The sequence below is a fragment of the Salvelinus fontinalis genome, chromosome 9, assembly GCF_029448725.1.
Source record: "Salvelinus fontinalis isolate EN_2023a chromosome 9, ASM2944872v1, whole genome shotgun sequence".
Lineage (NCBI taxonomy): Eukaryota > Metazoa > Chordata > Actinopteri > Salmoniformes > Salmonidae > Salvelinus > Salvelinus fontinalis.
Window position 1 is genome coordinate 36,278,709 of NC_074673.1, and position 27,706 is coordinate 36,306,414.

At 42.6% G+C, this 27,706-nt stretch overlaps 1 protein-coding gene across 1 annotated transcript in view; it reads right to left on the reverse strand.

Annotated features, from left to right (window-relative positions):
- Positions 1–5,760: 5,760 nt before the first annotated feature.
- Positions 5,761–27,706, reverse strand: part of LOC129862499 (neuritin-like) — a 28,149-nt gene continuing 6,203 nt past the window's right edge. The window contains exons 2-3 of the mRNA XM_055934234.1: positions 14,484–14,634; positions 5,761–11,018 (exon numbers count right to left, since the gene is read on the reverse strand). Coding sequence (XP_055790209.1) covers positions 10,721–11,018; positions 14,484–14,634 — 449 coding nt within the window. The 3' untranslated portion in view covers positions 5,761–10,720. The remainder of the gene's footprint in view (positions 11,019–14,483; positions 14,635–27,706) is intronic.

Genomic DNA, 27,706 nt, shown 5'->3' on the forward strand with positions numbered 1-27,706 from the left:
GACCACAGACCACTTCTCAGTTCCTATGCTTCCTAGCTGATGTTTTGGTCACTTTTGAATGCTGGCGGCGTTCTCACTCTAGTGGTAGCATGAGACGGAGTCTACAACCCACACAAGTGGCTCAGGTAGTGCAGTTCATCCAGGGTGGCACATCAATGCGAACTGTGGCAAAAAGGTTTGCTGTGTCTGTCAGCGTAGTGTCCAGAGCATGCAGGCGCTACCAGGAGACAGGCCAGTACATCAGGAGACGTGGAGGAGGCCGTAGGAGGGCAACAACCCAGCAGCAGGACCGCTACCTCCGCCTTTGTGCAAGGAGGTGCACTGCCAGCGCCCTGCAAAATGACCTCCAGCAGGCCACGACGCTGAGCCAATTGTTCCGCCGCCCTATGGGATCACGGCGGGTTGTGATACAGCCTGGAATTGAACCACGGTCTGTAGTGACGCCTATAGCACTAAGATGCAGTGCCTCAGACAGCTGCGCCACTCAAAAAAACTGCAAAAAATGTGGCAAAGAAATTCTCTTTTTGTCCAGAATACAAAGCGTTTTTTGGGGGCAAATCCAACACAACACATCACTGAGTACCACTCTTCACATTTTCAAGCATGGTTGTGGCTGCATCATGTTAAGGGTATGCTTGACATCGGCAAGGACTAGGAAGTTTTTTAGAATAAAAATAAAAGTAATACAGCTATACGCACAGGCAAAATCCTGGAGGAAACCTGGTTCAGTCTGCCTTCCAACAGACACTGAGAGACAAATTCACCTTTCAGCAGGATAAGAACAAAAAACACAAGACCAAATCTACACTGAAGTTGCTTACCAAAATGACATTGAATGTTCCTGAGTGGCCTAGTTACAGTTTGACTTAAATCCACTTGAAAATATATGGCAAGACTTGAAAATGGCTGTCTAGCAATGATCAGCATAAACTTGACAGAACTTGGAGAATCTAACAAATTATTGGCAAATACTTTACATTCCAGGTGTGTAAAGCTTTTAGAAACGTACGCCAAAAACTCACATCTCTAATTGTCGGCAATGGTGCTTTTACAAAGTTTTGACTCGGTGTGAATACTTGCAGTTAAAGTCGGAAGTTTACATACACCTAAGCCAAATACATTTCAACTCAGTTTTTCACAATTCCTGACATTTAATCGTAGTAAAAATTCCCCGTCTTAGGATCACCACTTTATTTTAAGAATGTGAAATTTCAGAATAATAGTAGAGAATTATTTATTTCAGCTTTAATTTCTTTCATCACATTCCCGGTGGGTCAGAAGTGTACATACACTCAATTAGTATTTGGTAGCATTGCCATTAAATTGTTTAACTTGGGTCGTTTCAGGTAGCCTTCCACAAGCTGGGTGAATTTTGGCCCATTCCTCCTGACAGAGCTGCTGTAACTGAGTCAGGTTTGTAGGCCTCCTTGCTCGCACACGCTTTTTCAGTTCTGCCCACAAATTTTCTATAGGATTGAGGTCGGGGCTTTGTGATGGCCACTCCAATACCTTGACTTTGTTGTCCTTAAGCCATTTTGCCACAACTTTGGAAGTATGCTTGGGGTCATTGTCCATTTGGAAGACCCATTTGCGACCAAGCTTTAACTTCCTGACTGATGTCTTGAGATGTTGCTTCAATATATCCACATCATTTTTCCATCCTCATGATGCCATCTATTTTGTGAAGTGCACCAGTCCCTCCTGCAGCAAAGCACCCCCACAACATGATTCTGCCACCCCGTGCTTCACGAATGGGATGGTGTTCTTCGGGCTTGCAAGCATCCCCCTTTTTCCTCCAAACATAACGATGGTCATTACGGCCAAACAGTTCTATTTTTGTTTCATCAGACCAGAGAACATTTCTCCAAAAAGTACGATCTTTGTCCCCATGTGCAGTTGCTAATCGTAGTCTGGCTTTTTTATGCCGGTTTTGGAACAGTGGCTTCTTCCTTGCTGAGTGACCTTTCAGGTTATGTCGATATAGGACTCATTTTACTGTGGATATAGATACTTTTGTACCTGTTTCCTCCAGCATCTTCACAAGGTCCTTTGCTGTTGTTCTGGGATGATTTGCACTTCTCGCACTAAAGTATGTTCATCTCTACCGCTCTTCCTGAGCGGTAGGACGGCTGCGTGGTCCCATGATGTTTATACTTGCGTACTATTGTTTGTACAAATGAACGAGGTACCTTCAGGCGTTTGGAAATTGCTCCCAAGGATGAACCAGACTTGTGGAGGTCTACAATTCTTTTCTGAGGTCTTGGCTGATTTCTTTTGATTTTCCCATGATGTCAAGCAAAGAGGCACTGAGTTTGAAGGTAGGCCTTGAAATACATCCACAGGTACACCGCCAATTGACTCAAATTATGTCAATTAGCCTATCAGAAGCTTCTAAAATCATCACATCATTTTCTGGAATTTTCCAAGCTGTTTAAAGGCACAGTCAACTTAATGTATGTAAACTTGTGACCCACCAGTCTGTCTGTAAACAATTAGAACCAGTAGCCCAGTCGATCAGGGGATTGTGCTTCTGGAGCCATGAATATCCCAAAACCACGGGTACATGGGAGATTCTATGAGCAGGAATTGCATACACTCACTGTGATTTCCTGATACTTGTAGGTCGATCGGAATTGTAGTGAGTGTGACTCTGCCAATAGAGCACCCATCCAGTGCTCTGACGTCCATGGGAATGGAGAAGGTTTGAGTGGAGATGCCCAGCTCCGACACCAAGGTAGCATCAATGAGCACCCGGAGTGATTAGACCTTCTCACCCCACAACAGGGTGGCATGGAGAGGGGTGCGAGTAATGGGAGATTGGAAAATCCCTGTACGGCTCACCAGAGTACTGTAGTCCCACAATGCAGACAGTTTCTGGTGTTCAGTCTGTGTAAACATTCATCCGGAGAAAATCAAGGCCTTCCCAGTAGCTTGTGCTCAAGAGGAGGCGAGTCGACCACCCTCGTGATTCCCGTAAGCACTTGAGTGACATTGGATTCTCTCTGAAATTACTTTGGGGTTTTCCGGGAATCCTCAGAGGTGAGGTGGGAATCGAGGGCGTGCGAGGTCGCCAGGGAAGAGATTTCCTCTCCATCCTACGTTCTCGTAGCCGCCCATCGATCCAGATGGTCAAGGCTATGATGGAGTCGAGGTCCATGGGCAGCTCCCGGGCTGCAAGCTCACCTTTGATCACCTTTGATAATCCGTAAAGGAACATGTCGAACAACGCTTCCGGGTTCCAGGCACTCTCGGCCACTAACTTGCGGAAATCCACAGCGTAGTCTGCCACACTATGGGAGTCTTGATGTAGCTGGAGCAGTTTACGAGCAGCCTCTCTCCCGGACAACAGCCTCTCTCCCGGACAACGGAACTTCTGTTCTTCCACCACAAACTCCTCCAGACTGAGGCAGACGGCGGACTGTTGCTCCCTCACCGCCGTAGCCAAGGAAGGTGCCCTCCCGGACATCAGCGTTATGAGGTACGCTATCCTCGAGTGGTCCGGAACGACAAAGGCTGCAGCTCAAAGATGAGGGTGTCACGTCTGCTCCCGCTCTTCCCCCCCTGGCGCTTGAGGGTGCCAGGCTGCCCTGCATCACGCACTCATTCCATCCATTACGCACACCTGCCTTCCCTCGTCCTGCACATCAGCAATACTGGACTCACCTGGACTCACTGATCACCTGTTTATTACCTCCCTTATATTTGTCTGTTCCCCTGCTGTGTTCCCTGCTGATGCATTAATTGTTTTTTTGTCTTTGTTACCCTTGTGCTGATGCTTTTCCTGTCTTGCTCCATGTCCGTTCTTTATTAAATGTTTGACTCCCCGTACCTGCTTCGCCTCTCCAGCGTCAATTCATGTGACAGAGGGAGCACTGGGAGAGAAATGGCCCGGCAGGTTCCAGAATCTCCAGCGTAGCGCTTTGGAGGAGGTAAGCGGGGTTCTCGGGACACTGGGGTAGGCTGGGAAGAAGCGCCGCTGGTGGCGCAGTTGCTGAGAGTCTGGAGAATTACTGGTGTGGCTTGCTGCCTTGTAGGGAATCTGCGGAATTGCTCCAGCAATGTATTGAATGCATGGTCATGGCGTCCTTCCAGGGTATGGAGTCCCTCCATAAGTCATTGCAGTAACTCCTCGTGTCTTCCAATGGTGGTTCCTTACTGGGAGATAGCATTGTGGAGCTAGTCTGAGTCTGCTGGGTCAGTCATGGCCAGTTCGTACTATCACGACTCAGGATATGACCCAGATGCAGACATAGGAGGCAGATAGTACAGTTCTCAATAATTTATTATAACATGGGGCAAAGGGCAGGTCGTGGACAGGCAGAGGTTCGTAATCAGGTCAGAGTCAGGCAGATACAGGACGGCAGGCAGGTACAGGATGGCAGGCAGGCTCGGGGTCTGGGCAGGCAGAGGTTTGTTATCAGGTCAGAGTCAGACAAGTACAGGACGGCAGACAGACTCGGGTTCAGGGCAGGCAGAAATGGTCAGAACCGGGAAAACTAGGGAAACAAACACTTGAGAAACAGGAAAACGGGAAAGCACGCTGGTAAGACCTGACAAGACAAGACGAACTGGCAACAGACAAACAGAGAACACAGATATGAATGCTCATATAATGGGGAAGATGGGCGACACCTGGAGAGGGGTGGAGACAAGCACAAAGACAGGTGAAACCGATCAGGGTGTGACAATGGTTTCATTTTGTGGACAGGGTTGGCCATTCTACTTCAAACTTTCAGGCTTAAAGAGAATAAAACTCTCATTATTCAGTAGGTCAGCTTGCTCCCAAAGCCCAAATCCCAAGTTACACACTTGATGTTGTTCACTGGGGCTGAAGCCAAGGTTTCCAAAATACCCCTAGCTGAAAACGGAATCACTCTCATCATCAGCCAGTGGCTTCATAAAACATAACCTTAATTGAACCTCTTGTCAACGGGTGGGGTTTTCTGATAGATCAGAACAGCAAAGCCACAGAGAGGAGGGTAGCAAGAGCCAGAGTTATGATCAAACACCATTGGTTGTCCACAATCAATCAGTCTGTGTTAGGATTACTGCATGCAGTGGTTTTTGCAGGGGATCACTGGCCGTGGGTGGGCAGGGTGTGTAAAGAACTACTGATCTACAGGGTTGATCTCTTACATTTCTTAACAGCATAATTTGATCCATAACTGCAATAAACAGATCAGAGAGATAGAGGTTCCAGATTTGAAGCCTGATATACATTTGAACCTTGAGGGAGGGATGTGGGGATGTTGCATTTTTTATGTGTCAAACATAACATCTCCTTTTCTAATATGATCTGCGCATGAACTACAATGCTCTATGTTTACATTCTGTACATGTCAGCAGTTGTCACATGTCATGAATTCATAATCTGTCTGTACTTACAGTATAGGAATATGGTGCTTGCTGGGACATTCATTTAACTGGATATGTTTTTCTGTTTACTGAGGCAGCTGGAAGGCATGAAATATTAATATATAAAGTATTCCAAATAACCAGGAGCAAGTTTGGCATACCTCCCATCTTTACACCAAATCTCAATCTGAAGTCCTGTAGTTGTGCAGGAAGGTACCGTATCTGTCCAAATCTCAGTCACTGAACACAAGACAACACTCAGTGCACTAAAGCCATCAACTAACTCGCAACACCAACATTTTCGTTTGATATTTCATCAAAACTAAAGGACATCTTTGAAGCCGTCATTAGTTGGCTGGCTTAAGTACACTGAGTAGAACATGTAAAACCCACTGAAAGTAAATGTAGATTCAGCATCAGTCATCACCATTTTATTGATTATTTATAAATGTAGCAAAACATACTTCATACAGACAGACACATAGTAAAAGTGAAAAGAATTTGAACCAATGTTGAAAACTCTGGAACACCCTGTGGATGGCTTTCTGTACAAAAGATAAGCTTCTACTGAAGATTGTCAATACACACTATTGAATTGAATGACATATATCGAGATGTTGTTCTCTGAAGCCCAGTATCTCTGAACTTGGTCCAGTGTGTGGTCTGTCCACAGTGGAAAAACCCCATAGATGAATGTCCCTCAGAGGCTTATTCATCCCCGGGGCTCTAAATAAGCATTCTGTTTGATGGACCGCCTTTAGGATGACAGTATCACATATTCAAAGGGAGGAATATATAATCTGTTGAATTTGCACCCTTCGTCTCATCTGCTTCTATCTTTGAGAGATGTATGGTCAATATAGTACAATGAGAATACAGACAGAATGGTTTCTTCCTTTTCAACATATCATAAAAAGAAAGAGTGCACAGTTGTACATGCCAATCATACAGAGTCCCAAGCATATAACACAACACTTTTGTTCTATTAAAACTGCTAGTTCAGAACTATACAATTCAGGTACATTAACATCATATCTATGCAAAGAATAATGATGCTTATGAGCTGATGTATACAGGAATTAAAAAGTATTTTGTAAAGCAAGATAACAGAGAGGCAGGCATTAAAGGCATAGCTTTTATTCACCAAGTGTTATTACACTGGCACAATGCACACAAGCAGATACATACACACACACACAAACATACGAGCACACACACACACAACACACACATACACACAGACACACGCTCACACGCAAACACACACAATTTTGAAATAGAGAGTTTGCCAACAACCTAAAATGTGTTATCCACTAACCTAAAATGTTGCTGTGTTAGCTGATGTCATAGACAGACAATATGCTTTAAATATTTAAATGTAGTTAATAATCAACTAAATCCACTTGATATATTTTACAATGCAGATGAAAATAGATTTTCTTCAGGTTTTCACTCCAGTTTACTACCGCTTCCCTCACTATCCCACATAACTTTGCTGCATTAGCAAACAAGATTAATTGCCAATAAAAAATGCAAATCCACTGCAAATCCAAATTGACCGCTAAAGCTGTTGAATAGGGCAAAGCAAGTGGAAAACATGACCTTTTTAAAAGGTACAGTAACATTTCTAACATGGTAGTTTATCTCAGACGTACATTCAATTAGTACTAGGTTTTAAACGCAGCTAACTTTTCATGTCATGGAGTCAAACAGGGGTTATCCTCATGGTGTTTAGTATTATAAAACACAAGTCCTTTAGAGTAAAACCTAGCTTATTTCTATACCGTTCCTATTCCCCCAGGGTCTCTGCTTGATATGTACATAAATATGAATATTAATGAAATACATTATGTATTTCGTTCATCCATATTTCTTCAACACAAATAACTAAATATAATTCTAGGTTAGTCTAGACTTGAGCTAGATAACAGACAATAAGAAGTGATGTTGAATGTAAGTTAAGTGGTTTATCTGTTCATAAACACTGTATTAAACACACGGGATGACTGCACAGTTGAGCAGTGGCAGCAAACTGCCTAGACCTGGGTATACTTCATTATGCTTGCCTGCAGGTGAGCTCTATTGTTTTAGAGGTTTTACTCTAAGTAATCCTCTCAGTAATCTTCAGTGAGTCTCAAACTAAATTTAAAAAAATTGCCTTCAATGCTACAAAACATCCCACAGTACTCTCTGATTGAATAGCAACCTGACAAACTTAGGATGCAGTGTTTGAGATGTTGCTGTTAAGCCTTGCCTGGTAAGGCTTGAAGACTCTGTCTTGGGTTCCAGATGTTTGAGGTTTATGTGCTCATTTACATTCTAACCTCAGCTCTCCCAGACAGCATCCCCTGGAACCATACTATTCAACTGAACAGTTTCATTCCAAAACACTGTATATCCATTTTCAGAAATGTTTGTAAATTAGCTTTTTTCTTTTCAAGAACTTATGAAAGAGTGGTGTGTTTCTTCCTCATCTTATCATGACATGCGGTTGTTAAATTACAGAAATGTGTTTGTTTGAAACCTATCACTAGATGGTTTTATTTCAGAGAGACAAATAATACATTTTGGTTGCAAAACGAGATATACAGTGGGGTCCGAAATAATTGACACCCTTGATAAAGATGAGCAATGAGACATGCTAACCTCCCCTGTTATTGCTAATGGTGAGAGGTTAGCATGTCTTGGAGTTATGATCTTTGATTCTCTGTAACTTTCTCAATCATCATTAATCACGATTCATTAAGGATTACCCGTAATCATGGTAAGTGTTTAGAAACATATTCTATTCTTATTTATAATAAAAGTGACTAAATAATCTAAAACACAACCAAAACTAACTGCAAATGCATCCAACAAGTTTGTAGTAACAAGCCTGATGTAGTCATTGCATGCTAGGAACATGGGAACAAATACTAAACTTTTGACTACTTTATTTATAAGAATCTTTAGGGATGTCAATCATTTTGACCCCCACCTTTTTGAGAAAAAAGGATTACTTATTAAACAAAATCTCTTTCTCTGAAAAATTGTGTTAGTATAAAATAAAGTACAAAAATGTCCAAATTTTTGGAGCATACAATATAGTTCATTATTTGAATTATTTATTTTATACATTCATTATTTACTTTATCAAGGCTCTCAATAATTTCAGACCCCATTGTATCCGCCTCCCTCTCAGAGAAAAGAGTAGAACTGCAAGGTTTTACACAGTCAAATGTGACATGTAATTACATTTTTTATTAAAGAACTGTAGAAATGATACATTTGGCACATTAATATTTAAAATATATATATATTAAAACATTTATCAATACCGTAATATGAGATCTAGGCTCTGGTTAAAATTAGTGCACTATATAAGGAATAGGGTGCCATTTGGGATGAGCCCTAACTCTAACCAAGTACTATAGCATGAGATTTTTAATTATGTGTTGAATTTATATGTTAAATATACAGGATACGAACATTCCATTCCAGCTAAACAATGGATACAGTGGCTTGCGAAACTATTCACCCCCCCTTGGCATTTTTCCTATTTTGTTGCCTTACAACCTGGAATTAAAATGGATTTTTGGGGGGGTTGTATAATTTGATTTACACAACATGGTTACCACTTTGAAGATGCAAAATATTTTTGATTGTGAAACAAACAAGAAATAAGACAAAAAAACAAGAAACTTGAGTGTGCATAACTATTCACCCCCCCAAAGTCAATACTTTGTAGAGCCACCTTTTGCAGAAATTAAAGCTGCAAGTCTCTTGGTGTATGCTTGGCACATCTAGCTCTTGGGGTAAGCTTGGCACATCTAGCCACTGGGATTTTTGCCCATTCTTCAAGGTTAAACTGCTCCAGCTCCTTCAAGTCGGATGGGTTCCGCTGGTGTACAGCAATCTTTAAGTCATACCACAGATTCTCAATTGGATTGAGGTCTGGGCTTTGACTAGGCCATTCCAAGACATTTAAATGTTCCCCCTTAAATCACTCGAGTGTTGCTTTAGCAGTATGCTTAGGGTCATTGTCCTGCTGGAAGGTGAACCTTCGTCCCAGTCTGAAATCGCTTGAAGACTGAAACGGGTTTCCCTCAAGAATGTCCCTGTATTTAGCACCATCCATCATTCCTTCAATTCTGACCAGTTTCCCAGTCCCTGCCAATGAAAAACATCCCCACAGCATGATGCTGCCACCACCATGCTTCACTGTGGGGATAGTGTTCTCGGGGTGAAGCGAGGTTGGGTTTGCGCTAGACATAGCGTTTTCCTTGATGGCCAAAAAGCTCAATTTTAGTCTCATCTAACCAGAGTACCTTCTTCCATATGTTTGGGGAGTCTCCCATATGCCTTTTGGTGAACACCAGACATGTTTGCTTATTTTTGTCTTTAAGCAATGGTCCTATGGACAGATACTCCAATCTCCTCTGTGGAGCTTTACAACTCCTTCAGTATTATCTTTGGTCTCTTTGTTGCCTCTCTGATTAATGCCCCCCTTGCCTGGTCCATGAGTTTTGGTGGGTGGCCCTCTCCTGGCAGGTTTGTTGTGGTGCCATATTCTTTCTATTTTCTTATAAGGGATTTAATGGTGCTCCGTGGGATGTTCAAAGTTTCAGATATTTTTTTTATAACCCAACCATGATCTGTACTTCTCCACAACTTTGTCCTTGATCTGTTTGGAGAGCTCCTTGGTCTTCATGGTGCCGCTTGTTTGGTGGTGCACCTTGCTTAGTGGTGTTGCAGACTCTGGGGCCTTTCAGAACAGGTGTATATATACACTGAGATCATGTGACAGATCATGTGACACTTAGATTGCACACAGGTGCACTTTACTTAACTAATTATGTGACTTCTGAAGGTAATTGGTTGCACCAGATCTTATTTAAGAGCTTCATAGCAAAGGGGGTGAATACATATGCACGCACCACTTTTCCATTTGTAATTTTTTTGAAACAAGTTATTTTTTCATTTCACTTCACCCATTTGCACTATTTTGTGTTTGTCCATTTCAAGAAATCCAAATAAAAATCAATTTCAATTACAGGTTGTAATGCAACAAAATGCCAAGGGGGTGAATACTTTTGCAAGGTACTGTATATAGCGTTTTGCAACAAAACCAATTGTAATAGACATCTAAAATCTATGAATAAAAAATCTGAGGACAGTAGTATTGAACAGACACGTAAAGTTATTCATAGAGATGATGTGTGTACGAAATGAATACACTACAGATGAGGAGCTGTCAATCTGAACGTGCAGCTAGAAATATATGCAACTCCTTTTTAGTAAAGAAAAAAATATGAGTGACTTCATGATACTGTCTGTTTGTACATGTCCTCAATGAGTTCCTCCCTGCCCTTCACCCTGGTCGTGTCTATAGGCTAGGCAACAGCAGCAGAAAAGACAGACATGAGGGGAGCAAGAAGAAGGAGGCAGGACCTGGACAGTGGGCGTGTGCTTTAAGAGACTCCTGGTTAATCTCTTCCTGGTTGGACGGGCTCAGGGCATCAGCGTTGGTAGCTGGTTGGTTACGACTGGAGCACATGTAATACAGGTTTCCAGAAAACTGCATCTTCCTGGACTCCTGTCGCAAAGACTCCCAGACAGCAGAAGCCTCATCCGGACACCAGGCCATCGCCACGTTTGCACAGTCATGAAACTCATCCCAGGATCTGTAGGAGGTGGAACAGAGATGGTCACATACAGTGCATTCGGAAATTATCCAGACCCCGTTACTTTTTTTACAGCCTTATTCTAAAATGTATTAAATAAACAATTTTCATCATCAAAAAAATCAAAACAAACATCCTAACCTTATTTACATAAGTATTCAGACCCTTTGCTATGAGACTCGAAATTGAGCTCAGGTGCATCCTGTTTCCATTGATCATCCTTGAGATGTTTCTACAACTTGATTACGGAAAGGGAAAGTGGAATACCTAGTCAGTTGTACAACTGAATGCCTTCAACTGAAATGCGTCTTCCGCATTTAACCCAACCCCTCTGAATCAGAGAGGTGCGGGGGACTGCCTTAATCAACATCCAAGTCTTCGGCACCCGGATTGAGTCCACCTGTGGTAAATTCAATTGATTGGACATGATTTGGAAGGTACACACTTGTCTATATAAGGTCCCACAGTTGACAGTGCATGTCAGAGCAAAAACCAAGCCCTGAGATTGATGGAATTGTCCGTATAGCTCTGAGAGTAATGTGTCGAGGCACAGTTCCTCTGTGGAGATGGGAGAACCTTCCAGAAGGACAAACCATCTCTACAGCACTCCACCAATCAGGCCTTTATGGTAGAGTGGCCCGACGGAAGCCACTCCTCAGTAAAAGGCACATGACAGCCCTCTTGGAGTTTGCCAAATGGCACCCAAAGACTTGCAGACTGTGAGGAACAAGATTCTCTGGTCTAGTGAAACCAAGATTGAACTCTTTGGCCTGAATGCCAAATGTCACTTCTAGAGGAAACCTGGAACCATCCCTACGGTGAAGCATGGTGGTGGCAGCATCATGCTGTGGGGATTTTTTTCATCGGCAGGGACTGAGAGACTAGTCAGGATCGAGGGAAAGATGAACGGAGCAAAATACAGAAAGATCCTTGATGAAAACCTGCTCCAGTGCGCTCAGGACCTCAGACTGGGGAAAAAAATTCACCTTCCAACTGGACAACGACCCTAAGTACACAGCCAAGACAACGCAGGAGTGGCTTCGGAACAAGTCTCTCAATGTCCTTGAGTGCCCAGCCAGAGCCTGGACTTGAACCTGATCGAACATCTGTGAAGAGACCTGAAAATAGCTAACCTGACAGAACTTGAGAGGATCTGCAGAGAAGAATGGGAGAAACTCCCCAAATATAGGTGTGCCAAGCTTGTACACCCAAGGGCCTCGAGGCTGTAATCGCTGCCAAAGGTGCTCCAACAAGGTACTGAATGAAGGGTCTGCATACTTATGTAAATGTGATATTTCCGTTTTTTCTCATTTCTAAAAACCTGTTTCTTCTTTGTCATTATGGGGTATTGTGTGTGTAACACCACTCAAACATCTTAGATTCACATTCCCTGTATACAAGTGCAGTAAGGCTAAACTTGCACTGTATTTGGATATGGGCCCATGGTCTTAACTCAACCCTTAAACAGCACATCTGTTGGGGGCTTAGGGCATCTGTTTATCGTACACACAGGAGACCTTGAGGGGAATGGGTGAAACAAAGAGGAAGCAAAATGCAGCCTTGCAAAGTCCCAGAGTCACATGTGCAGTAGAAAACAGCAGAGTAACAGCAGGTGAAGGGCAGCTTGTTAGCAATATCTGCCTGCAGTCTATTTTCTGATTAAAATAATAAAGGATTGCTGAGGTGTTAGATTAAACACTTGATCTGAAACATACACTGCATGCTAATGCATAAACAAACCAAGCTCACGGCCTGGGAAACAAGGACATTACCTGTTCTATTAACGACAGATTTTCCTTAATTTTTATTCTCTACTCAAGGTAAATTCTCCTATCATTCCATAGAGAATACTGACAGTGGTGCAGCCTTGGCCTAGATGCAAATCTGAGACTTTTATCCAGTAGGGAAAATACTGCCTTTCTACTAACTGCCTTTCCCTAACAGATTTGACCACATTCCTAGGAAGAGTGTGTGTGTGTGTGTGTGTGTGTGTGTGTGTGTGTGTGTGTGTGTGTGTGTGTGTGTGTGTGTGTGTGTGTGTGTGTGTGTGTGTGTGTGTGTGTGTGTGTGTGGATGCGTGCAATCGTGCGTGTGTGCAGACGTATGTATACGCACGCACGTAAGAGTAAGTTTACTGAATGGCAGGATTAGTACCTTAATTGGTACCTTAAGGAATATGACAAAAATAATAACATAATTGTAATGACCACTATATACCTGAAGATAACAAGTGTGTCTCCATCTCCCCAATACTGAACAACAACTCCCGACAGGACCTTCCAACATTGATGCAATGTTTTCTGGGAATGGATTGATCTTGATGGGGTGATGCATCTTCCAAGGGGGTCATACTCTAGCTCAACAACAACCATTTAAAATGGCTACGACAATTATTCAAATCCAGATTAAAAGGCAAATGCAGTTTTGAACCTTCACGACTTTAGGACCATGCGGACGCCTGGGAGCGGGAGGGGAGGCTGTTTATGGCTGGCTGGCTCAATGGAGAGCTAATCGATGCAACTGTAGGGAGCAGCGCGACTTTTTCTGGAAACAGTGCTGAGGTAAAGATGGCTGTACTTTGGCTAGGTAACTGCTGTTTGACTTGATATGAAACTGAACTAGAGTGTAACCCCGGTGCTGAACTAGTGCGTAGCAGCTAATGTGTTTGTAGAATGTTAAGTCCCTTATTGACTGAGGTGAATGAAGCTACAGCAACAAGTTGATCATGTCCTGAGTCAAATTTTGCTTGTTTTTGATGTTCTCCAAATTGTATTTTAGAGTGTTTTAATGTGTAGACATTGAGTAAATGAGATTCGATTTTATAAAAATTCCTTGACATAATGTTAAGATGGATTACAGACGCATGTATAAATAGAATGGAAGACAGAGATGGATAAAGAAAGACACTCAATATTTAATTAGGCACTCCAATATGCCTCCAGCAAATGGGAAGTGCTGTCAGGATGTTAGAGAGAGCTGGGGCATAACCATGGAGAAGAAAGAGTGAGCTGGGGCATAACCATGGAGAAGAAAGAGTGAGCTGGGGCATAACCATGGAGAAGAAAGAGTGAGCTGGGGCATAACCATGGAGAAGAAAGAGTGAGCTGGGGCATAACCATGGAGAAGAAAGAGTGAGCTGGGGCATAACCATGGAGAAGAAAGAGTGAGCTGGGGCATAACCATAGAGAAGAAAGAGAGAGCTGGGGCATAACCATGGAGAAGAAAGAGAGAGCGATGGAGATATTGAAATAGAGGTAAAGATCTGGTGAAGCCCATCGTTCAATGGTAATTCAATTATGGGTCACAGTGTTATGTCAATTTCTAATTTCAGAGTGTGTGTGTGTGTCTATAAATAACATAGATGAGGGGATTTGTATCTACTGTAAGTTCATAATCATTGGTCTTGGTTCATCTGTCAGTGACTGTAGGGCTATAATGTGTGTGTGTGGGGGGGGGGGTGCTTACTTGCAGATGGTGTGTATCTCCTGTGTGTCCTCATCTTTCTGGGCACTGTCGGTCAGGCTGTCTCCCAGAGCCATCAGACACTGAGCGAAGCCCTTATAGATGGAGTGACACCTCCTGGTGGAGGCAGCAGAGCTGGGACAGGGGCCGACGACTGGACGGAGACACAGAGACATACAGTATACCATCAGCACTCTCTGTATCCCTGGCTCACATTGGGGAGAAATGAGCATCAGGAGATTTCAATATTGCCAAGCACAGGACTTCTGAGGGGTTTTTGTAAATGTGTTTGGTTACTTTAAACAAGTGGCAACAAAGCTCTGTCTTGTACAAGGCTTGACAAACCTTGGATCCTCTATAGCTGAATCCTCAATATGTATACTACGTGACCAAAAGTATGTGGACACCTGCTCGTCGAACATCTCATTACAAAATCATGGGCATTAATATGGAGTTGGTCCCCCCTTTGCTGCTATAAGTCTCCACTCTTCTGGGAAGGCTTTCCACTAGATGTTGGAACATTGCGGGGACTTGCTTCCATTCAACCACAAGAGTATTAGTGAGGTCAGGCACTGATTTTGGGTGATTAGGCCTGGCTCGCAGTCGGCGTTCCAATTCATCCCAAAGGTGTTGGGGGGTTAAGATCAGGGCTCTGTGCAGGCCAGTCAAATTTTCCACACCGATCTCGACAAACCATTTCTGTATGGACCTCGCTTTGTTCACGTGGGCATTGATAGGCTGAAACAGGGAACGGCCTTCCCAAAAACTGTTGCTACAAAGTTGGAAGCGCAGAATCGTCTAAAATGTAATTTTATGCTGTAGCGTTAAGATTTCCATTCAGTGGAACTAAGGGGCCTACCCCGAACCATGAAAAATAGCCCCAGACCATTATTCCTCATCCACCAAACTTTACAGTTGGCACTATGCATTGGGGCAGGTAGCGTTCTCCTGACATCTGCCAAACCCAGATTCCTCCGTCGGATTGCCAGATGGTGAAGCGTGATTCATCACTCCAGAGAAGGCGTTTCCACTGCTCCAGAGTCCAGTCTTGCTTTACCCCACTCTAGCTGACGCTTGGCATTGTGCATGGTGATCTTAGGCTTGTGTATGGCCGCTCGGCCATGGAAACCCCTTTCATTAAGCTCCCGACGAACAGTTATTGTGCTGACTTTGCTTCCAGAGGCAGTTTGGAACTCGGTAGTGTGTTGCAAACGAAGACAGATGATTTTTACACGCTACGCACGTCAGCACTCGGTGGTCCCGTTCTGTGAGCTTGTGGCCTACCACTTCACGGCTGAGCCGTTGTTGCTCCAAGACGTTTCCACTTCACAATTTTAGCACTTACAGTTGACCGGGGCAGCTCTAGCAGGGCAGGAATTTAACAAACTGACTTGTTGCCACATTGGAAGTCACTGAGCTCTTCAGTGAGGCCATTCTACTGCCAATGTTTGTCTATGGAGATTGCATGGCTGTGTGCTCGATGTATACATCTGTCAGCAACAGGTGTGGCTGAAATAGCCGAATCCACTAATTTGAAGGAGTGTCCACATACTTTTGAATATATAGTGTATCTATAGCTGTACATCTTCAGCTCTCCTGACATTGAGAGACATGGTTGTTCCTTTGTCAGCCTATTTCAGATAGAGTACTTAGGTCCTTGAAATCAGCATGGTTTTACACAATCCAAACTAATTGAATCTGAACAGCATGATGCACTGTGCCAACAACCAACCTTGAAGGTGCACACTCCAGAAAGTCCATGTGTGAAAAATAAGTTTGGGAGGAAAGTGGCCCTGAAGGATGTTTTAGCTAAAGCATGTCAGAGGGGTACAGGCTGTAGTGTGAGTGACCCAGATACAACTTAATTTCAAGATTGCATTTAGGATACATACAGTATATCACAAAAGTGAGTACACCCCTCACATTTTTGTAAATATTTGAGTATATCTTTTCATGTGACAACACTGAAGAAATGACACTTTGCTACAATGTAAAGTAGTGAGTGTACAGCTTGTACAACAGTGTAAATGTGCTGTCCCCTCAAAATAACTCAACACACAGCCATTAATGTCTAAACCGCTGGCAACAAAAGTGAGTACACCCCTAAGTGAAAATGCCCAAATTGGGCCCAAAGTGTCAATATTTTGTGTGGCCACCATCAATAGGTTGTGTGGCCACCACCAATAGGTTTTAGGTCTGGAGACATGCTTGGCCAGTCCATCACCTTTACCTTCAGCTTCTTTAGCAAGGCAGTGGTCGTCTATGAGGTGTGTTTGGGGTCTTTATCATGTTGGAATACTGCCCTGCGACCCAGTCTCCGAAGAGAGGGGATCATGCTCTGCTTCAGTATGTCACATTACATGTTGGCATTCATGGTTCCCTCAATGAACTGTAGCTCCCCAGTGCCGGCAGCACTCATGCAGCCCCAGACCATGACACTCCCACCACCATGCTTGACTGTAGGCAAGACACACTTGTCTTTGTACTCCTCACCTGGTTGCCGCCACACACGCTTGACACCATCTGAACCAAATTAGTTTATCTTGGTCTCATCAGACCACAGGACATGGTTACAGTAATCCATGTCCTTAGTCTGCTTGTCTTCAGCAAACTGTTTGCGGGCTTTCTTGTGCATCATCTTTAGAAGAGGCTTCCTTCTGGGACAACAGCCATGCAGACCAATTTGATGCAGTGTACGGCATATGGTCTGAGCACTGACAGGCTGACCCCCCACCCCTTCAACCTCTGCAGCAATGCTGGCAGCACTCCAACGTCTATTTCCCAAAGACAACCTCTGGATATGACGCTGAGCACGTGCACTCAACTTCTTTGGTCGACCATGGCGAGGCCTGTTCTGAGTGGAATCTGTCCAGTTAAACCGCTGTATGGTCTTGGCCACCGTGCTGCAGCTCAGTTTCAGGGTCTTGGTAATCTTCTTATAGCCCAGGCCATCTTTATGTAGAGCAACAACTCTTTTTTTCAGATCCTCAGAGAGTTCTTTGCCATGAGGTGCCATGTTGAACTTCCAGTGACCAGTCAGTATGAGGGAGTGTGAGAGGATGACACCAAATTTAACACACCTGCTCCCCATTCACACCTGAGACCTTGTAACACTAACGAGTCACATGACACCGGGGAGGGAAAATGGCTAATTGGGCCCAATTTGGACATTTTCACTTAGGGGTGTACTCACTTTTGTTGCCAGCGGTTTAGACATTAATGGCTGTGTGTTGAGTTATTTTGAGGGGACAGCAAATTTACACTGTTATACAAGCTGTACACTCACTACTTTACATTGTAGCAAAGTGTCATTTCTTCAGTGTTGTCACATGAAAAGATATACTCAAATATTTACAAAAATGTGAGGGGTGTACTCACTTTTGTGATATACTGTATGAATCATTTTAATGTGAAGCAAATAGTGCCTGTAAGCCGTGTGAATATATATATTCTTTAAAGTGAGTCATGAACCCACTCAATAACCCCAAACTGCTCCTTTACAGACCTCTATCTCTTCATCCCCTCTCTCCTCCCCTGCTACTCCCTCCCACTGTAATCCAACAATTTTAAAGGCGAACCCTCAAAGAAGTTAACGGGACTAAGTGAGGTAAAACTGAGGATGGTAATTGGGTCAGACATCAGATCACCGGGGCCTGTATCCACAAAGCGTCTCAGAGTAGGAGGGCTGATCTAGGATCAAGTCTCAACCTGTCTATATAATATTATTCATTATGATCTAAAAGGTTAAACTGATCTTAGATCAGCACTCCTACTCTGAGAGGCTTTGTGGACACAGGCCTAGAATTCTCTTCTGGTCCCCTGGGAAGAACATGATTAATATTTAATAATTATGACTTTTCCCGCCTCCTTTTTTTCCTGTTGATTTCGGGCAATGTTTGGCAGTGGGGGTCTAAAGATTATTGGTTTCACTCATCCTTATCAGAATTTTATGAAGACCTAGAGAGAGCAGAGAGATAGACAAATGATTGCATCCCACTGCTGGCTTGCTTCTGAAGCTAAGCAGGGTTGGTCCTGGTCAGTCCCTGGATGGGAGACCAGATGCTGTTGGAAGTGGTGTTGGAGGGCCAGTAGGAGGCACTCTTTCCTCTGGTCTAAAAAATATCCCAATGCCCCAGGGCAGTGATTGGGGGCACTGCCCTGTGTAGGGTGCTGTCTTTCGTTAAATGGGTGTCCTGACTCTCTGAGGTCTTTAAAGATCCCATGGCACTTATTGTAAGAGTAGGGGTGTTAACCCTGGTGTCCTGGCTAAATTCTCAAGCTGTCGCTCATACCATCATGGTCACCTAATCATCCCCAGCTTACAATTGTCTCATTCATCCCTCTCCTCTCCCCTGTAACTATTCCCCAGGTTGTTGCTGTAAATTAGAATGTGTTCTCAGTCAACTTACCTGGTAAAATAACAGTTAAAATTAAATTGAGCCAAGAGATAGGGATAGTATAAGGAACTAGAGGGAAGAGGAAATTAACAAATGCACTGTCTATTGAGGAAGTTAAAAAAAAAGGTCTATGTTGGTTGAAAAAGACCACGGTTGTCCAGCCCAGTGGTTCCTCATATAAGCACCTTGCTACTTTCCCTAATTGAAATGTGTCTTAATTGAACTCCAGCAATATGCTATATCCCAGCGCCTCACACCATCCTGTGTCCCAGCCAGGTCTGGTTCAATATGCATCCTATACAGGGCAGCAGATACTGTAGGCTGCTTTTGAGCCTAAATGTAAATATTTGATAGCATGACAGAGCCTGGGGGAAACCACAGAGCATTCCTATAAAAAAGCAGGCAGTCTCAAGTCATACAGACATGACTGATGAAGAAACCACAGACCTAACTGATGTAGTTGTTTCAGCCTAAAAGAACATTACATTACTTTTCTATCCATTCTGGTGTATTTTCATCACACTGGTTTTGCGTTGATAATTTACCAAACTCCCCCCTCTCCATCAATAAAGATTGACGAAGACGTGCACATCTAGCTACGCGTTCGTTGAAGGTTAGGAATCTAGTGATTTTTCTGTGCAGATCTTTTCTTTCAAGAGTATTGGCGTCATAAGAAAAAAACAGAATTAAAGTGCAGATATCGATATTAAAAGGATAGAGGGAAAAGTTCCTATAAGTTCTATATGTCAGGGATCACAGCCATACTGTCTAGCACTACGTACAGTATAGACAACTGGATGCCAAAGGCACTGTATAATTTAGTTTTCCTGTCATTACAGCAATGTTCCAGGGGGCTTGTTACTGGAGTGTCTTTGACTCACAGTGCTACTGCACATCAGAACTACCACAGTAGAGCCTTTGCTTCACTGTATTGACCTCCCTCTTCCACTTGAAGCCTCAGTAATGAACTGGCCTGTAAACCAGGGTAAATAGCTTCTTTTTTTTACCATTATTTAACTAGGCAACTCAGTTAAGAACAAATTGTTATTTCCAATGACGGCCTTCCCCAGTCATTGTAGCTGCGTGCTATGAGAGTGGAGCACAGAGATCAAGGGGAGCAGTTGGAAGGATTCAGTAAAAGACTCACCAGTCAGAGCTGCTTAAAACACTGCTGCTTATTCGTATTACTGCTCCTGATAATCCTCACATAATTGCTGGTCACTACCCAAATGAGAGAGCTTATGGTCCCTCGGGAGTTTGTAAGACTTTCTGGAAACACAATTTCTATAATCTGTCCTTCTATATAATACAGAGTCAAAATGAAACAGAACAGCATAATGAGTTGAACTATACTGTACCAACATAATGATTTGTATATGTTGTCTAACATGTGCTCCTTTAAAACATCAATGTAGCAGGAGATGTTTTGAAGTTTGGAGGAAATACACACATGAAAAACAGAATAAAGTTGTATTTATAAAGGTCCATTCTGCATCACTCCATATATTATTAACCTCTGGAAGCATAAAAACAGAATAGACAAGAGAAAAATAAACAGTGCCCTGTAATAAGTAGGTCTAGACTAGGTACCCCAGCCGTCGGGGGAAAGCCAAATAAAAATGTGCTAGATTTTTTTTTCACATTTTCAAACAATCCATTTATATTTTCCAACGCGGCTATACATTTGGGTGAGGTTTCTTTCTCTCCTGAGTAGCCTCGTTTCACTGCCAAAAATAAAGTGAAACCATCTAGTGTTCAGCGAAATAACAACACAATGTCAAATACAGGTAGCCTAGTCAAATAATTAACATCCAATCACATTAGATGGTTTAATTAAGACGACTTTCGAGTAGTGACATGTATAAAAGCAACAGATACCATTAATAAGAAGGGGCTAATTATATGGTGAGCTACCGAATGGCTAGGACAGGCAAGCCCCATACTATTGTGCAGGACTTTATTCTTCCCACTACCACGGATATGGCTGGAACAATGCTGGGGGAAAAGGCCAAAAAAACTATACAGACAATGCCTCCATCAAACAACACCGTTTCACGACGCATCAGTGACATGGCAGGAGATGTTTTGAAACAATTATTGCTTCGCATACAAGCCAGAGAATTCTATGCGTTACAGCTGGATGAGTCAACAGACTTGGCAGGCCTGGCACAGCTCCTGGTATATGTCCGTTATGTTTATGGGGGGTCAATTAAGGAAGACATCCTCTTCTGCAATCCACTGGAAACAACGGGAGAGGATATTTTTAAAGTACTGGACAGCTTTGTGACATTAAATGGACTTTGTGTTGTTATCTTTACTGATGGTGCAAAAGCCATGACAGGGAGACATAGTGGAGTGTTAACGTTCGTGCAAGCAGTTGCTCCCGATGCTACTTGGGTACACTGCAGCATCCACCGAGAGGCTCTTGTTGCCAAGGGAATGCCTGACAGCTTGAAAGACGTTTTAGACACTACAGTGAAAATGTTAAAGCAAGGCCCCTGAACTCTCATGTATTTTCTGCATTATGCAATGATATGGGCAGCGACCATGTAACGCTTTTACAACATACAGAAGTGGGCTGGTTATCAAGGGGCTAAGTATTGACATGTTTTTTTAAATTGAGAGACGAGCTTAAAGTTTTCTTTACTGACCATTTTCACTTGTCTGACCGCTTGCATGATGACGAGTTTCTCACACGACTGGCCAGTATGGGTGATGTTTTCTCTTTCTCTCTCTGAATGATCTGAATCTAGGATTACAGGGACTCTCCGCAACTGTATTCAATGTGCGTGACAAAATTGAGGCTATGATTAAGAAGTTGGAGCTCTTCGCTGTCTGCATTAACACGGACAACACACAGGTCTTTCCATCATTGTATGATTTTTGTGTGCAAATGAACGCAAGCTTACGGACAATGTCAAATGTGATATAGCGAAGCACCTGAGTGAGTTGGGTGCACAATTACGCAGATACTTTCCCAAAAATACCAGCAACAGTGTGTGAAAACCTTGTGAAGACTTACAGAAAACATTTGACCTCTGTCATTGCCAACAAAGGGTATATAACAAAGTATTGAGATAAACTTTTGTTATTGACCAAATATTTATTTTCCACCATAATTTGCAAATAAATTCATAAAAATATCCTACAATGTGATTTTCAGGATTTTTTTCTCCCTCATTTTGTCTGTCATAGTTGAAGTGTACCTATGATGAAAATTACAGGCCTCTCTCATCTTTTTAAGTGGGAGAACTTGCACAATTGGTGGCTGACTAAATACTTTTTTGCCCCACTGTATATAAATATTGAAGGTGGAACTCCCCAGTAGCAGTGTCTGTTCCACCCAGAGTACAGGGAACAGTGCATATTCCCTCTCACAAAGGTTTGTCGAACTTTTGGTCAGCTTACTTTTGTTTATTTTTCTGTGAATACTTTACATCGCTGCTTACTCAAGTAAACGACAGCCCTCGAAACCAATGATTTGTGTTGAAGTAGCCTCTGACAAGTCCCCAACAACTGGATGTTCCGGTATTGAGGGGAAATGGAAAGAGCCTGTGAAGCCACTTCCGCTTTTGGACGTTAACAAGGCGACACTCCATTTTGCTAACTACTCCTCCACATTTACTGGATTGGTTGAACAGTGCAGAAGGGTTGTTTTCTTATCGCCAAGACCAGTATGTAGGGGATATAGTTTCAGGCGTTTCTTTTACATCTGCTACGTTAGGTTAGTGTTGCAGTGACATGCTCTATGCTGTATTCGAGGGAAGCGTTCAAGGCTGTTGCGAGAAGCGGCTTTGACGCCATGTTTGTTGTAGTGTGGGCAAGGGATAGGGTATAGCCTACCAAATTTAAAGGTATGTGTTTTTAACCTTTTTCTAAAATGTTTTATGAGATTGAAGAACATATTAGGAGGGATCTTAGACCATTCCTCTATTCATATTGGGCTATTTTGCTTCCACTGGTCCAGTGGCCTTTGTTAAGGTCAACGACATCCTGAACTTTATCAAGTACCAGGACATTTTAGCCAAAAACCTGGTTGCCTCTGCAAGGAAACTGACACTTGGCCACAAGTGGATCTTCCAGCAAGACAATAAGCCCAAGCACACATCAAAATCCTCAAAGAAATGGTTAATTGACCACAAAATCAACCCCATTGAAAACCTGTGGTTTGAATTGCAGAGGGCAGTCCATAAGAGCAGACGAAGGACATCAAGGATCTGGAAACATTCTGAATGGAGGAATAGTGTAAGAACCCTCCCAACTTGTTCTCCAATCTCAATTTATGGAGCATACAAAATAGCTCAGTATTTGTATTATTTATTTTATACATTATTTTTTACTAATCTTTATTGAGGGTGCCAATAATTACGGACCTGACTATTTAATTCAGAGTGAGATGTACATTACACTGGCCCGGGTGTTTTCTAACGTTGGCTCCACACACATCCACTGGGAAGACAACTCCATCCAATACAAGGTGCTCTAGAGACAGGAACCATTAGCCAAGTTATTAGACTGATATATCCACCACATCATTAGTACCACCCTCACAGGGACTAGAATTTGAACAGAAGTCCTCATTCTTCATCTGTGGGTGGCGCTCAGAGGTCTGTGGCGCACTGTCTAAACAGACTCCATTGTGTCTCTGATTAGTAGTAGCTCAGTGTTTTTTTTGTCTGAGCAAATATTCAGCATGTCACTGTCTGAATAGCAAAGCCAAAGAGTTTTGTCAGACCAGGTAACTGCTGTTGCACTCTCTGACACTGAGTAGGTGGAAGGCTGGGTAGGTTTACTATGGCACTATGGTAACTCCATCATTAAGGGCAACAGCCAGGCTAATGAACCTGCTGGTGACAGCATTGCGTGCGAGAGGAATAGAGGGACTGAATTCCAACTTCAACCTCCATGCTGGGCACAATAAGAAAGAGCGCGAGAAAGAAAGATGGAGAGAGAGAGAGGTAGAGTAGGCTATGCAAAGGATCGGCATAAAAAACAAGCCCTGATAATTAGCTCTACCGGACTAATTCCTGTTTCCAAATGAATGATTAACCTCTCAGATTTTTCCATTTGGACCTCAGTTCCCATCACAGGGGAGAGGAGAGAAAATAATAAAAATCCTACATCTACAGAAAATACATTTTTCCATAGAGGACAATAGGGACGCAGAAAGGAGCGAGACGGAAATGTGAAGAGAGAGAGATTACATAAATACTGTGCTCCAGAAAGACAAAGGTTTGGTAACATAATTTGTCTATTCTGAAGCATTATGAGAAAGGAGAGGTGGAGCAACTTGGTGTAGTCTTGGTTCAACTGTAATCTGTTCTAATGAGGGTTGAAGCCAAGCAGGTCACACTGAAATGAGTGGATTAGTGCTGCTACTGCCGACAATCATGTTCATTAGGACCACCAGCGCTGCTGTGCAAGTTGTCCTGTAGGTGTATGAAAATAATTGGACAAAATGCAGACCGAGGAAGACTGCATGAGGCAAATTATCTGCCTGTTGGTTAGCACAAATAGAGAGTGAAAGGGAGGGAGAGAGAGGGAGGGAGGAAGAGAGAGTATGAGAAATAGGCTTTACTCAGAGAGCAACCTTTCACATCAATATAAGGAAAAAGCCTTCTCAGACATTAAATCCAGTCCAGCTCCTTAACCCTATGTCTCTTGAACGCTCTTCCTGCCTTTCCCTCTCTCTCTAAAGATCTGATAAATCTGTAGGAAAAAAGACTTGCCAAGTAACTATTTCTTTGGCTCAGAAGAGCTAAAAGGATACACAAATTGCTTGAAGGGCACTGACGAAGAGAGATCTTTAATGTGCAAGCTTCTTTTATATTCCTTCTTTAGCACGTTGTTTAATAAACACAGACACACACACACACACACTTTAAGAAAATGAACACAACACATGGACACTATATCTCCTCCAAGTCCATGCCCCATGGGAGTGTTGTTGCCTGTGGAGGGTGGAGGGAGCTGTGGCTCGCTGTATCCCCCTCTTCTCCCATCCCTTCCTCTCAGCAGAGTCTGAGTACTGAGCTGAGCGCTACCTTTGATAACAGGCAGATGAGACATAGCTGCTCTAATAACCCTCACTAAAACAGACAAGAAGAAGACATAGAAGCCAATGAGATGGGACTGCATTTTGAATACAATCAGTGTGGTGTCCAACGTGAGGCGGTTAAGATATAAGGGCTCAATAATTCAGTCTGACAAAAAGAAAAACTACTCAGCTACACACAAAAAGGTCTTAAAATAGGCTGTGAAAGAGGCACGAGAATCCCATCTGTCATACAATGTGTCATAATTGAAGTTGATAGACCACAGAGTTGTATCAAACTAACAGATGTCATACAGTACATGGTCAGATTCAGATTCCTTTCCCTGTTACACCTTCTGCTCTACAAACACCAATATCTACTTTTTCTGAAAGTTAGTCAAATAATTTTAATATTAATATAGCATCACACGGCTGAGCCCTGACCCAGCAACCTGAGAACATTCCTATAACATCATTGGGACATTACTAAAAAACCCTTACAACTTTACCTCTGATGGTTGAGTGCCTATCTGTCTACTTTGACCAACTCTATCACTGACTTGTTTGGCTACGCAGTGATGTAGTGTTGTTGAGTGCAGAAACAATCAGGCTACCTCAATTCAGCTGTGCCAAGAGCATTATTCCTTCCACAGCCCCATAATTTGCATCAGGCAAATTATGCATCAGAAAGAAATGTTGGTTGGTCCTCTGCATAACGATAAATATGTTGCAATAGAAGAGTTTCATCCCTATGGAGAAATCATGAGTAATTAAAAGCTATCTCTATTTATCTCTGGATCTTGTGTGTGGTTGAAGTGGTGGTATGTAAGTAGGCTAAATGGGACACATTCTACACTCAGTATGGGACTTTTAAAGTGTGATACTATCCTACTATCCTCCTTAAAACCGAGCAATGGAATGAAATTCAGGATGATTCATCAGGCCAACTGCTTAATGCTTTAACATCAGATCTAATGGGCCATTATTTATATTAAATACATTTAATCAATGTTAGATACATTTAAGGAATTTAAGGATATCATGATGAGATATAACCAGGAATCCTACGTGTGACTAACATAAAAAAGCAAGATGGAAAAGTGGTGAAACTGCTTAAATCATTCACGACTGCCGCGCGCAGCTGCATTTTTCCTTGAGATGCAGCATTAAAAAACATGAAGAACCCAATATTTTTCCAAGATTCTCTGAAAGATCATGCTAATTTAGTATTTTTATGTCTGTTCTTTCAAATCTAGAAATAATTGGCTAGATTTTATATTTTTACAACTGCAGAATATGCAAATATCCTCCTCCAAAAATAATCATTAGAATTTATATGAAAACATTATGTAAGATAGTAATCATACAAAATTAAGCAGATACTGTACACAGATGCTTTACAATTGTGTGATTGGACACAAAATATATTACATAATAACTGGCAAGGGATTTCCAAAGTGCTTTCAATGTCAATGCACTTATACTGAATGGTTTCCTAGTCTCTCATTACATTCACCTACCATCCTTACCATGGATCACTTAAACTGCATAATACATGTGTGTGTAATGTATGTTTTCACCTAGGCCATATCTTATGGTTGGGGCACAACGGAATAATCAAGATTATTTATGGGACAGGTGCACTAATTAAAACTGTATGAAGAAGACATAAGTTGCTCTTATACCTACACTACCATTCAAAAGTTTGGGGTCACTTCAAAATGTCCTTGTTTTCCATGAAAACATACATGAAATGAGCTGCAAAATGAATAAGAAATATAGTCAAGACGTTGACAAGGTTATAAATAATGATTTTTTATTTAAACAATAATTTTGTCCTTTGTCCTTCATTTAAGAATCCTCCATTTGCAGCAATTACAGCCTTGCAAACCTTTGGCATTCTAGTTGTCAATTCATGAAGCACCTCCCACAAGTTGGATTGGCTTGATGGCCACTTCTTACGTACCATACGGTAAAGCTGCTCCCACAACAGCTCAATAGGGTTGAGATCCGGTGACTGTGCTGGCCACTCCATTATACACAGAATACCAGCTGATTGCTTCTTCCCTAAATAGTTCTTGCATAGTTTGAAGCTGTGCTTTCGGTCATTGTCCTGTTCTAGGAGTGAATTGGCTCCAATTAAGCGCAGTCCACAGGGTATGGCATGGCGTTGCAAAATGGAGTGATAGCCTTCCTTCTTCAAGATCCCTTTTACCCTGTATATATCTCCCACTTTACCACCACCAAAGCACCCCCAGACCATCACAGTGCCTCCACCATGCTTGACAGATGGCGTCAAGCACTCCTCCAGCATCTTTTCTGCATTTCACGAATGTTCTTATTTTTGATCCGAACACCTCAAACTTAGATTCATCTGTCCATAACACTTTTTTCCAGTCTTCCTCTGTCTAGTGTCTGTTTTGGTCATCTTTTATTTTTTATTGGCCAGTCTGAGATATGGCTTTTTCTTTCCAACTCTGCCTAGAAGGCCAGCAGCCCGGAGTCGCCTCTTCACAGTTGACGTTGAGACTAGTGTTTTGCGAGTACTATTTAATGAAGCTGCCAGTTGAGAACTTGTGAGGCGTCTGTTTCTCAAACTAGACACTAATGTACTTGTCCTCTTGCTCAGTTGTGCACCGGGGCCTCCCACTCCTCTTTCTATTCTGGTTAGAGCCAGTTTGCGCTGTTCTGTGAAGGGAATAGTACACAGTGTTGTACGAGATCTTCAGTTTCTTAGCAATTTCTCACATGGAATAGCCTTAATTTCTCAGAACAAGAATAGACTGACGAGTTTC